A 16382-nucleotide genomic window follows, 5' to 3' on the forward strand; every position below is an offset into this window, starting at 1 on the left:
CACGGTTGTCGAGCGCCATGCATCCAGGTGGTGTGGATGATATTTTTGCTTGTGCCGGGCAGTGCGGTGGTGGAATTGTGCAGGTGGTATTAAAAGCAGCCTAATAGCCTATTTGCATTATTAGATGACAATATCTAATACACAACGAAAAATACCTATTTCTAGTACTAATACTACTTGAATGATTTTACTTTTTATAATAGATTTAATCAAATCTTTGCAGCACTTGTATACTCAAATTTACTAAAAATAGTCCTTCGATTTGGTAAAAAATTGGAACACAAATAAATTATTATCACGAGCGAGCAGTGAGGAAGCGATATACTTATATAAGTAGTTTATATATTTATTTCATATGATTTCACTTTATTGTTATATCCTGTGAATTTATTTGATGAATCAAAAATACTTAATTGAAACTCTCAAGTGAGGAAAATAAGGACATGTTATTATATTTTTTACGAACTCGAAAATCCTTTTAAATTCACACCTCACATTATCCACCCCTCTCACGGAAAAACAGATATATTGATAACACGTTTATCTAACACGAAGACGTGGCATTCTCTCGAGACAGTAAACACGAAACGGGCACCTTTAAGCTCATGTATAATGTGCATTATTGAAAGTATAACATTTCAAATACATATCTCTAAAGGAAATATCCTTCTATATGGACAACGATTGAATAGATATTACAACAATATTATCTCCTTTACTAATCTTTACGAAAAAACAGTATATTATCGTAAATAAACAATTTTATGAGCGACGGTACGAACGCATTTTTCCAGGTTAAGCCGAGATTGCTTAGTAACGAATATAAAGGTGAAATACGCCTCAAGTGTGCAAATCTATACAAATAGTGCCATTTATCGCAATTCGCACAACACTGCTGGCAGCTCGAAGTACCTATAATGAAGATAGAAGACCAGTCTACCCAACCTCTGCATAAATATCACAGCGTACAATTCGTTCCCGCCAATCCCGAAACCCTCATAGCGGCCATGTTTAATTTTTAACTGTCAGTGTAACGTGAAGCAATTTAAATTAACAAACTCTGTACAACATATTACGAGTATATACGAAAATAAAATATATGCTTCACCTGAAATCATTTATTTTATTTGTACTCCAACCCTAATCCCAAATGTAGATACAAAATAAATTGCAATCTCGATGAATGTCTGTCTGCGTCTGAATAACAACGTTCTGCATAATGTATTAATTAATTTATTTATTATTAATGAATTATTGAATACATATATTTCTAAAAGAATAATCTATGTAAAAACATGTTATCACTTTAACACTACATATTGCGTTAGTTATTCAAATTATAAAATAATAAGATACAATAAATATTTGATATCAACAGCAAAATAAAAATAAGTATCATGACAATTATCTACGAAAACAAGTTTTACTTTGCATGATATCATGCTATATTGTTACACGAATCAAATTATTATATCTACAAAATCTGTGATCGATGTCCACTGTCTCTTACACCGTGTTCATTTTATAAAAATGAATGATTCGAGTGGCGCTAGGCACCGCATTGCAGACTGCACGGCGATGCTCTGATGACCTACATCGTTCACAATGCCTCCCACGACCACAATATCTAGCCAAATACCTAATACAAACGGGAATTCCGGCTGCTCATCTAAAACCAACCAAAATCCAATTACTTCCCGTTCACATTGAAGCAAACAATATTTTATGCTTTTAAAACAAAATGCTGAAACTAATCCAAAGTTGTGTATTGCTATGAAAACTTTTGTCTTTTTTAATCATTGCTGTTTTGCTGAAATTTTTTGAGTTTCGCATAAAAGCCATTTTATTATGAATGAGCATTAAACTCATGGAATCATACAATAATAGTATAATTAATAATATTGAAAGTTTCGCATATTGATAGCTTGGTTTTATAGCATTCAAATGCTTTATAAATATAAATTTATAAAAAATAGAAAAATTCGATCACGAGGACTCAAACCCGTTATACATTATAATGAGTAAAATAGAATGGACTATTTTACACAAATAAACTATCAAAAAATAAAAGTACGTATTTAACGCTTTTAAAAACACCCTGTTTATTTAAGAGCTCTTCGTACTACATACTACAAGCAATTATTTATAGCAGTTTACACGACAGCGAACTAGTTACGGCTACGTCACCGCTACGCGCTACGAGCGGTTGAAAAGGCGCAGTGTGCGCGTAGTCGCCTGGCGTGCGCGCGAACTGTCCTTATCACTCGTCACATTTAACACATTACTTCAGTCCATGAAGGAAAATACAGAGACAATCTAGGTATCTATCTATCTTCTATTACAACAAATATATATTCATTTGTCTTTGAACACATTGTGCTAAACCAGTTATTTTAATTGGAAAGCTAAGCTAAACAATATTTGGAATTTTTAATTAGTTTCCCACATAATATTAATATTTTATATTCCTCAGCCAGTAAAGTAGTGTAATCTATTTTTCATGTTTCATTTTCTTGGATACTTCGCCGGACTCAGATGGCGGGAACAAAGTTTTACGGTTCAACATCAACATTTCTGCTGAGCGTTGCGGCTTTCATTTCGTTAAGTGGTGAGTATTCCTGCTATAAATAATATAGCAATCGAAATATAAACTTTTGTTATAAACGCTACCGTTTTAATTCGCTTTTCGTTTTGTTTTGTAACAAATAAACACCGATTCAAAAACAAAGCTTTGGAACAATCACAATTTATTTTCGTTGTTTGCTGAAATTTTATTTAAGCTTAGTTTTCGTAAATTTGAATTAAATTTTTGTTTGATGTTATTGGAAACATTTTTTATTAAAGTTAAAAAACATAGAATCATAATTGCAGATCCTTTTTTTTTTAATGCGTGGACATCAAACGTCGTTCGTCGTTTTACATATGTGCGTTTGTATAAATTATACGCTACAGTATTTTCATATACATTCATTAGATATTCTGAGACGTGATAACTGAAAGATTGTTTATTATGAAATAAATTTGATATCTTTTACACACCCACTGCTGTATACCTACTGCACATACATATATTAATGTAGTACATATGTACTGTAAAGGTATCAAATTGCTTTTATATCCAACATGTGGTTAAATATTCACGCATTTCTTTGACCATGGAAGAAGCTGACGCGATTCCCATGATAATATCTGCCTTATACATAATTTAAATTGAAAGTTTCTTTGTCTGCAAAGAAAATCAATACAATAACCTTCTTGAATCACTTTTTAATATTTATATATTACTGGTGAAAAATAAACTAAAATAAAAACATTATTAAAACCTTTATTATATTTTAGTTGATAATAAAACTGAATAACCTCACTACCTACGTAGTGAGGTTATAAATTCTTTTATTCCAATAAAACATGTTCAAATAAGGGAACATATTGCAAAACTTTCCCAAGTGTATTCTATGGTGAACTTTTATACTCATTGTTGAATTGACCCAAATGACAATGGGAGACACGTTATAAATTATACGTAATTATTGTAACGGAACAAAGCCACAATAATTATAGGCATTATACGATTCTTTCTACATAGGTCAGAAATGAAATGTTGATGTATCGATCATTACCTACTTGAGTAATTCTAACATTTACATTGTTAATTGATTGTCGAAGTTTAGTTTACGTAGGTAAAAAGCTTTAGTTACGAATATTTACTTTGTTTATTTTTAGTAGCCGACAAGCTGGAACTTGGAAATAAACTAAAAATTTACGTAATCAAATTAATAATCATGTCCTTAATAATATTAATAAATACACCTTTGTAGCTTTAAACTACCTATATATAGTGATGTTAAATAGAATAATACCGAGAAAATAATTATGCTTTACTAGCTGTGTCCATGCTGTGTCCCTACGTAACGTTATACAGCAATATAGCCTATAAGCCTTCATCGATAAATTGACCATCTAATACCAATAAACAAACAAAACTTTACAGTTTGATAATATTTTTGTACGGTCTACAGATGCTTCACGAAATACCTCAGAAATCATGAACTTCCTATTTTATAGAAGTCTCGCAACATGCTCAATAAAACATGCAAAGGACAAAGTTTTCCTAACTTTAGGTGTCAAGTTGGGCTTGGAATAGAACGTTACTCCATCGTCACTTATCTTAAATTGTTAAACGCTTGTGTTAAGACTTCGCTGTATAAGAATACAATATGAGACGAAATACTTTACTTCAATAGAGAATAATTTGTACTTTCATATTATTGTGTTAAATATTTAATAATGTAATGTGAAAATGGTTACAGCATTGAATAATTTTCATACTTCATTATAAAATATTATGTACTTATATTCGTAATAAATATATATCAATCCAAACATAACGCGATTATCCGTTTACGCAATAGTAATCAATTCATTGCCAATTGTTATTTGCAGCTTTCATGAGAAAATTGTAGTAGGTAATATAATATAATATAGAGACCGTAGTGTAGTGGTAAACCGTAGAGATCGCTCCCTAGCGATAAGGCCGCCCCTTGCTATTCCTGTAAAATCTTGTCTTTATTTTACATATTTATTTTCAAAGCATTAAAGCATTTTCATTCATTCATTCATCATATTATATTGACAACAATAGTCTTTGAATGAAATACGTAGCTGGCGTAGCCCCGTAGCCCCTGGAATTTGAATTTACTTATGTTTTGAATTTGCACATTTATTGCATTTTATATTCTCAAGCATTGTTTCTACAGAAATACAATGTAAAAACATCGACTTTATTAGAACGAATAACTACGTGTTTACCTTCAAACCACCGCAGTTGGCGTGACGCGAGGGAATATTATATGAAACAGTAGGGACTAAATTAATCGCACGTCTGTCAGTGTGGATTAAACGTGAGCTCTTTGGATTACAAATAATTAGTAGGTAATGCTCGTGAACGTTACATTCACAATTACATAATTCTGGTAAGATATTTTAACCCTAATATGGATATGACGGGAATTCAAAGTCATCGTATGTGTAATTCTAATATTCATTAAAATATCTTCAAACGAATATTAGGCAAACCTTGTACATACACCTATAATTAATTAATAATACATTTACTGCCCCACCCCAAGACGCTCATCGAATTTTGCTCCCGACTGTATATTAATTAAATATCAATTAGGTACGACTACATTAATGAACCTTATCGAGTATAACAGTTATTCAAGGATATTCTAAATCTTTGTAGATTGATACCGAATACCTTATAGACTAGGTACAGGCCCATGTTGAAAAATTTATGGATCATTTGAACCACCAGGTGACCTATCTAGAACAATATAAGAGCATAAAATAATAAGATTCAAACTGAGTGCAGATGAGAATTCGAAAGTACAGGTAGAGATTTTTTCCCCTTGTCTCCATGATTTTTGTACGGCGTTGCGGAAATGGATTAAAAGCAGTATTGAAATAGTATGACACAGATACCGTACAAAAATGGTATATGAAATAAATATGACGCATCTTAAATATCTCAATAAATGAGATATGTAAGATGCATAACTAATATAAACTCTCACCACTTAAAAAAAGCTAGCTTAATTATAATGATAATAGGATAGTACCTACAATAAAGCTTCTAACACTTTTCTACGTAAAACAGAAAAAACATTAAAACTTTATATTTTGGATTTATGGCATTTAAATGCTTTGTAAATATAAATTTTTAAAGAATATAAAAAATTTAATCACGAGGCTGGATTCGAACGCGCGTTTCTCACCAATCCCGGGCGGATGCCGCGCCCGACCAATTCAGCCACCCGTGATCCCGCCAGGGCAATCAATTTATTCTATTCTTGAAAAATTTATAACATTAGAACTATTTTGTTTAAAAATGTATGTATTTCTCTACTTCCAGTGTACATAAACGCTGAAGATGGCAGACAGTGCTACTGGTGCGGCCCGCTCGCTGAGCAAGTGCACCGCAGCCGCCGCGCGCCGCCGTGCGACGCGCCCAAAGCGCACGTCACGACCTGCGACCCGGGCCTTACGCACTGCGCAATTGTCGCGACAGCTCCACGTAATTAAAAGCACTTTTTTAAAACAACGTACAAACCTAATTCTGGGTGACAGAAGTTCGTTACAACAGAACTAATTGTATTGGACTGTTTTGTACCTAATCCTATCTTTGATATAGAACATTTACAGGGTAAATAAGTTGTTAATAATTTCTTAAACCTACCTTAATGTTACAATACCAATAATTAATTTAAGGCTTCCAACAAAATAGCAACTCAAGTCTTTATAGTATCAGACATCAATATTAAATATAACAGTAACCTTAGATTACAGTAACAGTCAAGATTTCTTTAAAATCGGGTCAGTAATTATATAAATAGAAAACAACATTAAGAATATTATATATCTTGTTTCGTTGTTTTAAACATATAGAATAAAAAAGTAATATGTAGGTAATACATAAATCAATCGTGATATTTAAAAAATGAAACGTAAATTATGCTGTATTTTTTGTTACATTTCAGCGTACGTAGAATCAAGATACTGTGTGAAAATTTATCAAGACGAATGTTATTTAGATTTTTGCAATACTACAAAAACGTGGAAAATGACATGTCCTTGCAAAGGAGACCTTTGCAATGGACAAAACACTGATCGTGAAGATAAGGCATTCGCAGAACTTATGGAAAAAACTCAAAAACAAATAAAAAAACGAACCAAAAAGAGCATCAATGAACCTATTGTGACAACAATTGAAATTGAAGAAAATATTCCCAGTACCAATCCTAGTTTAATTGCTATAGAATTCAAACAAAACGAAACGAATAAAAAATATATGAATGAGAAGAATTTTGTAACTCATATAAAAATAGTCAACGATTCAGAAGAAAGTGAATCACTGGTTGAAGGCGAATCAAAAGATCCAGTTACAGATAGAAATCCAGAAATTAATGTCGATGACGATAAACATGAAGCTGAGAAAACTACACTTCAAACAAATGAAATGACTGAGAGTATAGATGAGAATAATAATATAGAAACAACGCCTGTATCATTAGAATCTACGATAAAAATTACAGAACTAAATAAGGTTGATAACCCATTGCCGGACAATTTAATAAAGCCTAGTGAAGAATTACCTACTGCAGAAGCACTGCAAGAAAGTGACAAACCAAATGCTGTAAACGGTAAAGAAAATGTCCAGACAACTTTATCTGAAGAGTCAACCGTAACTACCACTGAAGGGATAGAAATAACAACTGAGAAAGCAAACCATAAGAATGGTTCTGAAAAGTTCAAATTAAACCTATATTTACTTATTATTGCAGTGTTTAACTTTTATTTCGAGACCGTATTTTAAATAACAAATAAAAATTACATATATCCTTTCACGAGCTAGTATTCTTTGTAGTCAATTATGATCTCACCTTTTTTTTCATTAAAGCATTGTGTTGTGATATTAGTGTAGGTAAAAATAAGTAAAAAGCGATTTATAAAAATTGGGAAATACATTTAGTATTTGTGCAATAAAATATGATTTGTAATATAATATATTGTTTTATTTCAAAATTAAAACCAACAGATACACTCTAATCAAATGTAAAGTCATAATGTTTTGATAAATGTATACTACTTGGTTTGGCTTCTAAACTTTTTGCACCCTGTGCAAAGGATTCCCTTATATCAGAATGAAAGGGGGTTTTCGATTTAACGTTTTTGGGAACAGGCCCATAATATTCGTAAGTTGGTGGTGGTGCTATTTCAGCGTGATTTGATTCATGTTTTCTTTTTTCGGGCCTCTTGTTTTTTGTTTCATCCTCTTCATCACTTAATTCGTTTTGTATAGGAACAACTTCTTGTGCTTTTATAAAGTTTTTATACTTTACAGTTTTCTCTTGTTTCTTTGTCGTGAAATAAAGGCCCTTTGGTTCTATGTTACTAACATCACCAATATCAGGCGGAGGTGGTGTTTTAGGTCTGACATCTGACCACGTCTTCTGTATATTTGAATCTCGTTTATTCCCTTGGTTGTCAAAGGTATATTTTGATTTAAGAGAAACGTTAGATGTTTCGGGAGGTGCGAATTCATCAATCCGTTTCGCTCTTTGTTGTTCCACATATTCCTCCTGTGTCATTTCTTTAAATTTCTTCACTTTATCCTCAACGCCTTCTTTACCCAAGTCCCACTCGCGTATATATGCCTCCCTTTGCTTTTGCCTTTCTTTTTCGCGTTCCTCTCGCAATCTTTTCTCTTCCTCTTTTGCTTTATTCTCGGCTTCATTTTTCTTTTCGTTTAAGAATTCAAGAAGGCATTTAGTGAATTCGTTTTTCTTTTCTGCAATAAAAAGGTTGTTCAATTAATATAATTTGCAAACTATTTTTTATTTTATTTTCCTAAATGAGAAGTTCGTAATAATTTGTCTCACCTTCAGGGTCCTCTGGTGGCAAGCCTGCTCTCATTCTCTGCCTAGCCCGAGCTGCAGCTACTCTAGCTGCTACCAATTCATCGCGCTTCTTCCTCATTTCTTCAGCTTGCTTTTGGGCTTTAAGTGTTTCATCTCGTTTTTTGATCAGTTCCTCCATTTGCTTCCTACGCTCTGCTTCATCCGTGCTGAACGAATAATAACCAACACCGTGCATTCTTGCCTCTGTAAATTGTTTTTCAAGTTAATATAAAAAAATGTGTTACACAGTCACAGTTTTTTAGACTATAATTTGTGAATAGTCATGATGTGACATTTGTATGATTGACTTGGAGGTAACTAAAATCATGGAGTATTAATAATTAATATACTCATTTCATAAGAAATAACTAGACTTTTTTAGATAGATCGCTTCTTTAACGCAGTGCAGGTTCTAGAGAAAAATAGTATGCGTACACCATACATCACATCAATATTGAAAGGCAGTATTAAGGAGAATATCATCGTTTTTAAGCATGCATAGGTGTAATGTTCAGCATCAGGTTAACACTCTGACGCACGCTAAAAACGTGTTATATGTGATTGATAATTTTGTTTCATCAAATTCATAGTAACTATTCATAATAACTTCAAATTGCTAATAAACTTACCATCAAACAAAAGATCTTGGTAATGAATGTCATTGTCTTTTGCCAATAGCTCCTTTTCTTTCTGTTCCCATTTCTCCCTTAATGATTGCAGATAGTCATTTGTTTTTTGCACTAAAAATGGTTTTTCTGGTTTTGATGAAGCCTGTGCAATATATTTTAGAATTGTACACATCATAATTAATATCATCGTAAATACTATATTTTTGACTTAAAAAGCCCTATTATAAAATAAACTTATGTAAATACTAAATTCACAGGAAAATTAACTTAAGAAGAAAATACCACAAGAATTTGTTCAAATAAATTGAAATATCGACGCCCCCCGCGAATAATCCGGTAATCGTAAAAGTGAAAATGTTCAGGAAAAATAAAAAACCATTTTTCCTTAATAACTCCATTAAACAACAAGTATGAGAGACTTTTAATATCGCATATGGAAGCTAATTTTTTCAGCTATCTGGTTATTTCAACAAAATTTAAGTAGTCCCAAGGGCTTCGTTATAATTTAGCTGGATGCATTTTACTATACTAGTGTAGGTCAAGCTCTGGTCAGTAATGTCACTTACTATATTGTTCGTGTAAATTTATATTTTCGACGGCAACAGTAATATCTTGTTGCGCTAATATTCGTGTTATTTGTTTTGTATACTGAACATTTGTAAAAATCTATTATTTGGTTATTCGATTGTTTAACAGTAACGTACATTTTATTGTTATAACTATTACTGTTTATTCGAATAGTTTACTTAAGTATTATTTGATGATTATTATAGTATATTTTATGAAATACAGGACATTTTAGTAAATGAAACAACTTTGGATTGTTTCACAAAACACGATAGTTATTATTATTATAAAAAATAGACACTGCACTGAAGACACGACTATTACACATGATTACATAATCATGAAAATTATACTATGGTCCTATTACAGTTAAAAATTTAATCAGAATCCTCATCAGAACCTCACAGAATGCGAATCCACCGTGACCAGTCAGTACTTGTATGGTGTGGTGTGTGATGTCTTTTTCCCGACTACCTTCTATGCAGTAGCAGCGCTTGGGAAAAAGAGCTTCGTGACTCCGGCCGTTCCTCCTACATCGTATCTCCTATCCCATTCGCTGATCGTAGCCTGTCTCAAAATACGCTTGACGAATGAAACAGGACACAGATCGTTATCCGGTTTCCTCCTCAACCCCAGAGCGGCCTCCTTGGCTAACTCGTCTGCCCGTTCGTTCCCCGCCCTGCGTGCGCCTTAATCCAAAACAGGGAGACCTCCCGCCTCTGCAATGCAGCTTTTCGGAGGGCCGCCCGTGTTTGCACAGCCAGGGGATGAGGGGAACTCAGGGTAACCGCCTGGAGTGCCGATCTGGAGTCAATAAGGACACCGACCTTTGCCGCTCCACTCTTGCAGGCTATGTCTACTGCTCTTTTGAGCGCTAGGAGCTCAGCCTGATAGACGGTACAATACGGTGGCAACGCAAGCTTAATGGCCTTTGTCTCGGCATCACCTTTCCATACGGAAAGGGCGGCTCCGACTCGACCCTCAATCTTGCTGCCGTCCGTATAGACCCTGTGGACGTGGCTGTTAACCATGTCAGCATAGGTTTCCTCATTTATCAAGCCGAGCCCCAGCTCTACATGCTCTGCCGGATGTGCGTCCTCAATCGCAAGAGCCATTCGTTCCACCTCCCTGTCCCTCAACACCGCCGGGTGCGACACACCCCTCTTGATCTCATAAAGCTTCGAAGCTTCGAGTATCCTGAGGTCAAGAGGGAGAATCCCAGCCAACAGCATCGCAGAGTTCAGGGAGAAAGTCCGATATGCTCTGCAGATCTTCTGGGCAAAACCCCGTTGAACGGTGTTAAGCCTCTTTTGGACCCCCATCTTTTCCGTAGTGGGTGCCCACGCTGCTGATGCATACAAGATAGTCGGTTCTATAACTGTGATATATATAGTCTTAACTACTTGCGGGTTAAGCCCCCAACTTACTCTAGCTGCTCTTGCTAAGCGATTGCCTTTTTGCAAACGCTCCCGACGTTTCGGTCAATGTCAGGCCGCCATCAATAGTAAGGCCCAGTATCTTAATACTTTCGAAATATTGGATGTCCACACTCCCCATTACAAGTCGTGGCATGTCAAATTTTAATTTTCGTGTCGAGAGCAGGGCACATTTCTTGTGTGGTGCGAATTTTTGTTTATTTCTGACACCCCATTCGTCAATTTTCCTCAATGTGCAGTTTGTCTTCGTCTCTACTTCTAAAGCAGTATCTCCATCAAACACTAGCACAATGTCTTCGGCAAAAGCCTGACAAAACACATCCATCTCCTCTAACATCCAGCAAGAGGTCCCACAGGAGCGGCCCACCTATGGAACCCTGCACGGACCTTGTTGGTATCTCTACTCACTTCACACCCGCAGGTATGCGGGGGACAAGAGGTGTGAAAGTTAGGTAACTTTCACACCTCTTCCACTCAGGTATCTGCTGATCACCCGCCTTACGTTCTCCGGACACCCAACTTCGGCCAACCGCACCTTTATGACTGGCCACCAGGCGCTGTCGAAGGCTCCCTTTATGTCCAGAAATACCACAACAGAAATCTTCTTCTCCTCCCTCTTATTTCTGATGTGGCCCACCAGTATAGAGGGCGTCCTCGGTGCTCCTCTGTAGCATGAAGCCATACTGATGGGGGCTTATAATTGTGGGCAGCAGGTAGAACCTGAGTCGGACGACCAGCATCTAATGAAGATGAAGATGAAGGTTTCGATGTGGTCTATTCTGATGCCTGCCTCGTTTATCTATCAAACTTTCATCTCTTTTGATTTTTCTAAGGCCGTGTAAATCATTTGCTCAGTAATAGAAAGTGTTTAAAAAAATACCTTGCATACTTGCACTCCATAATGAATGTAGCTGGAAATCGATTTCTTAATAAAACCCCGAATAAGCCTGTACTCGCACTTACTTAAATAATGTTGAAAACTATTTACCTGAATAATATCGTAACAATGTTTACTGTCGAAGCATATTGATATTATTTTTCGTAAAGATCTAAAACCATATTATTCGTTTAAAATACATTTTAATGTTATTTTATGGAATATACGCGTAATTTTTCATATCTTCGTAAATAAAGATAGAAAAATTCTGAAAAAAATTTACATGGTGTATTTTAACTTCTAGATGCCGAAAAACGCATAACATGAAAAACCCCGTAATAGGTCATTACCGGATTATTCGCGGGGGGCGTCGATATGTGATCTATCATATCATTCATGCAATAAATATAAAAAAGTCCTAAAAGATTAGGTTTATGGAAGAAAATGTATGCAATATTATATTCTGCCTCCTATTGTGATGTATTTCAAGTCTTTCGAGATAACAACATACATATAAAAACCCTTACCGATTGTTCAGCATCTGCTTCATCTTTATTACTAGGCATTAACTTTATTAGCTCTTGATCCCTTTTTTTATACAGATCTAAATCGGACTTGAGACATTTTCTTGTCCTGCCTAAGCAATCTACATATTCTACCCTGTAAATATTATAAAATATGCATTTACTTATTATTTAATAATAAATTCTAAAGTAGAAACGTAAATAAGTAACTATGTAACAGTGAAAATAATAGATAATTTTATGATTAATATTAAATATTATATAAAAATGCAATACCAATCGCCATCATCATCTTCTTTATAAACTTCAGTATCTGACTCTACAACTGCTTCGTTTTTTGTATCACAACTCTCCCTTTTTGGAACATCTTGTTGTTTCTTCTCTTTGAAATCAACTAAGAAGCGATCAGCCAATTGTGAGCTTCCGGCACTATCTGCTAGATGTTCATATAACTGAGCTTTCTTTTCCAATGCAGCCCTGCAAATATATAGAGAGAATATAAAGAGAGAATTTCATATATATATATATATATATTATTGTTAGACGTAACTTTTGATTTAATATTTTTGTGGATGAAAAGTTGTCATTATTTCATGTCTGAACATGCTTAGCTGTCAAATACTATACTCAATATATTATATTGCTCATATTCAAATAAGACATAATATCATATTATATTACTTATCAAATAGTCATTAAACATATAGGAAGTAGCTTCAAATATGGTAAGACTTTTGAGTCAAGTAATGAATGATGAAAATAAGCTGAGAATCAGGTTTTTGAATACTTTACTTACTTTGACTTCCGAAAGGCCTCTGAGTCATCAATGTTCTTGGCTACAAGATTATCTTTGAGTGATCTTTTTTCTTTTTGACCTTCTTGTCTGTGTTTATCAGATGTTTTTACTGAAGGCTTAAAATTCTCTAAGCGATGTTGTGGAAGATTTTTCTTTTCTTGTACCTCCTCTTGTTTTTTCAATAGTTCTGCTTTTAAACTGAATAGCTATGAATTGAAACAAAAAATATTTAGGACTACATAATACAATATTATAACTCTGTAAGTATTAATGATTCAAGCAAGAAATAAAATAATACTAACCGTTGATTTATTAAAAAATAGTTTTTTTGTATTCTCATTCATTGTAAATTTTTTAGGAATCAGAAAATGAAGGTTGACTTATTATTATTGTTATTTTTCAATTCAATGCAACTTTTTTGATGAATGAAGGCAGTACTGCGTTGCCACTTGCCAGTTTTGCCAATATCACGTTATGGAAAGTATTACACAAAGTTTCACACCTCAACGATCTAAAGGAAGCTCACACAGTGGAAGCTCAAATGTATCCATCAAAGAGTATAATGTATAATAGGGCAGTATCCATGATGCGCAGTTATGGATGTTATTATTTAATTATATTATTTATAAAAACACAGATTACTACATAGGTGTCAGTATAAAAATAAATTAAATCATGAATCAACTGTCAACATGTCAACCAAATGTCAACATCACTGATCAGTGATCACCGTAGACGGAGAATCCAATAGACACCGGCAATGCGTGTCGCAGAAAGGGATAGAAAAGATTACGTCACAATATTTAGGGTTACCGTATGAGGGAAAATTTACCCCACAATTTGTAAGATACAAATCTCTCACTATCATTATTCACATAAGTGGATAATAATGAGATATCCACATAATGATATTATGTAGGTACATACTTACATGTCTATACTTAATATTATAAAGAGGAAAGGTTTGTAATTATGTATGTATGTATGGTTTTCACGCATAAACTACTGGACCGATTTCAAAAATTCTTTCACCATTAGAAAGCTGCATCTTCACTGAGCAACATAGGCTATATTGCATTTTCAAAAAAAATAGAGATCCTTACCAAAAATGCAATAATGTATCCTTAATAAAAATTCTGTCATCGCGTGCGCTGCGGAATCTATTGAAGATAGAACAAAAAAATGTTCTACGTTATTATAGAATGGATCAATATCTACAAGAAAGTCCGCGATATTCCATTCAAAAGATATAACGAATTTTTAAAAGTGTCATATTACAGAAAATAGTAGGTATACACACTGTATAATTCAATGAGGAGGCGTAGTGCGGGACGGGGTGAAGGTGAGTAGGGAAGGGATATTCGCAGGAACTACTTTGATTCCGATTTGAAAAATTCTTTCAGTGTTAGATAGCTCATTGATCGAGGAAGGCAATATTTTACCGTAACACTAAGACCAACAGGAGTGGAGACACGCGGGTGAAACTGCGGAGCGCAGCTAGTATATAGTAAACATATTACTTTTAGATGGGTAATACATATTATGTATTTACACATACCTATATATCATATAATATGTATATATCATTATCATAATCCCATATGAAAATGTGTATGTAATGATAATGCAGATGAAAACTCAATTGTTTATTATTTTTTATAAAATAAAATAAATAAAATAATGTTTATTTTCGTAAATTAACAGATACACACTTTAATTATATTGACCAACCCGCGAAGGCGCAAAAAAAAACGAAATTTACTTAATAATAATTTATTGTAATAAAAAAATTACATTTAAATTATCTCTAACTTAATTAACTACGTCCCTCCGGTTCAATGTTGGAACCAAGAGCGTCCATTGAATTCAGCGGGGCAGCGTTGCGGTGGTGGTGATTGCCGTAATACTTTCTGGAACCGCAGGTGTGCGCATGTAGCTACAATCCAAATTTTTCGTAAATTATCCGGTCCAGGAAAACTGGAAAAAGCCATTGAATATTTCAGATATTTAATTAAATACACACTGCAGAATATATATTATTACTAGCGGTCCGCCCCGGCTTCGCCCGTGGTACCTAGTACCTACATGTTTTTAACTATCCTATCTCTCAAGTTGGATCGAACTGCACATGGTGTGGGAATTTTATTATAATCGGTTAAGTGGTTTAGGAGTCCATTGAGGACAAGCATTGTGACACGAGATTTATATATATTAAGATTTCCCATAATAGTGGGTAACAATTTGTAGAAAAGTTGGCAACACAAAATTTTTTAGGTTAAAATTTATAATTGTTATTTTTGTGGTTTTTAAACAATGTATTCAAGTCAACAGCACGTGATACACAATATATTAACACGCTAAAATATCATGAAGGCCTATTAACTGATAAAGAGTTGTATACTTACGAGTGAAAAGACAATCCAGGCATTTTCGTTCCACTATCACTTTTACACCCTTTAACACTACACCGCACCATGGTATTATTTTATAAGGTATTAACGGTAAGTTTAAATTATTCAAAACCAAACACAATGAATTACTTCTAACTTATAACATGTAAAAACTATATTTTTAGGGAAGACGATAGTTAGCTGTCAAACTTTGTTTAGCAAAGTAGGTTTCTTTTCTTGAAAAAAGTGGCACGCTGGGTGAAACAAAAAATTTTATCGTTCTCTCTCATTTCTTTACACAACACCGGCATAAGTTGCTCTTTTTCTTGTGTGAATGCGACATAAGATATCAATTTGTCTATTGGTTTCTCTGTCTACGGTGATCACACTGTCCATAGATAATACTGACACTGTCACACAGCTGACCACTGACAGTATTACTTTACTCTATGGTCAACATCAATGCTCATTGCTTGTTGCTGTCATTTAGCCGTAGTCTTTGTCTACGCATTTGCACTTCTATTTGTTTTTAATGTTCTGTGCATTTAGCATATTAAGAGCTAGCGCGCACGAGCAACTTTGTCTCCGCAACTATTTTGTCTCTCCCATCAATTTGTATGGGGAGTTGCGTCGCTACGTGCGCGCACTTTCATACTAGCCCATAGGTGGGAGAGACAAAATAGTTGCGGAGACAAAAAAGTTGC

General features: G+C 34.2%; 2 protein-coding genes and 1 long non-coding RNA gene across 4 annotated transcripts; 1 reads left to right on the forward strand and 2 right to left on the reverse strand.

Moving 5' to 3' along the window:
* Positions 1-2236: 2236 nt before the first annotated feature.
* On the forward strand, positions 2237-7533 carry LOC149479462 (uncharacterized). Of its 2 annotated transcripts, XM_089708196.1 has the most exons (4): positions 2237-2320; positions 2536-2608; positions 5915-6076; positions 6540-7533. In XM_089708196.1, the coding sequence occupies exons 2-4, from the start codon at positions 2536-2538 to the stop codon at positions 7373-7375; spliced, it is 1071 nt and encodes a 356-aa protein (XP_089564322.1). In that variant the 5' UTR covers positions 2237-2320; the 3' UTR covers positions 7376-7533. The 2 variants fall into 2 exon arrangements, with proteins under 2 accessions (XP_089564322.1, XP_089564323.1); XM_089708197.1 differs by lacking the exon at positions 2237-2320 and having other exon boundaries at positions 2464-2608.
* A 19-nt stretch (positions 7534-7552) lies between these two features.
* On the reverse strand, positions 7553-13847 carry LOC149479463 (uncharacterized). The gene is made up of 7 exons (XM_089708182.1): positions 13591-13847; positions 13289-13494; positions 12769-12969; positions 12496-12628; positions 9089-9230; positions 8442-8663; positions 7553-8350 (listed from the first exon to the last, which is right to left on the reverse strand). The coding sequence occupies exons 1-7, from the start codon at positions 13630-13632 to the stop codon at positions 7605-7607; spliced, it is 1692 nt and encodes a 563-aa protein (XP_089564308.1). The 5' UTR covers positions 13633-13847; the 3' UTR covers positions 7553-7604.
* Positions 13848-15045: 1198 nt separating this feature from the next.
* Positions 15046-16051, reverse strand: LOC149479464 (uncharacterized). Its single transcript, XR_016317263.1, has 2 exons — positions 15694-16051; positions 15046-15265 (listed from the first exon to the last, which is right to left on the reverse strand). It is a non-coding gene; the product is annotated as an uncharacterized LOC149479464 (long non-coding RNA).
* Positions 16052-16382: the final 331 nt, after the last annotated feature.

The sequence above is a fragment of the Colias philodice genome, chromosome 20, assembly GCF_061535455.1.
Source record: "Colias philodice isolate Cphi_HAF_F1 chromosome 20, ilColPhil1 Martin Lab GWU primary, whole genome shotgun sequence".
NCBI lineage: Eukaryota > Metazoa > Arthropoda > Insecta > Lepidoptera > Pieridae > Colias > Colias philodice.

Excerpts from the sequence above, each read along its gene's own strand:
- LOC149479462 (XM_089708196.1), top strand. The coding sequence starts at position 2,536 with ATGGCGGGAACAAAGTTTTACGGTTCAACATCAACATTTCTGCTGAGC. Across the intron at positions 2,609-5,914 it reads GGCTTTCATTTCGTTAAGTG|TGTACATAAACGCTGAAGAT; the intron begins GTGAGTATTCCT and ends CTCTACTTCCAG. Across the intron at positions 6,077-6,539 it reads AATTGTCGCGACAGCTCCAC|CGTACGTAGAATCAAGATAC; the intron begins GTAATTAAAAGC and ends GTTACATTTCAG.
- LOC149479463 (XM_089708182.1), bottom strand. The coding sequence starts at position 13,632 with ATGAATGAGAATACAAAAAAACTATTTTTTAATAAATCAACG. Across the intron at positions 12,629-12,768 it reads GAAGATGATGATGGCGATTG|GGTAGAATATGTAGATTGCT; the intron begins GTATTGCATTTT and ends TAATATTTACAG. Across the intron at positions 9,231-12,495 it reads AAGCAGATGCTGAACAATCG|GCTTCATCAAAACCAGAAAA; the intron begins GTAAGGGTTTTT and ends TATATTGCACAG.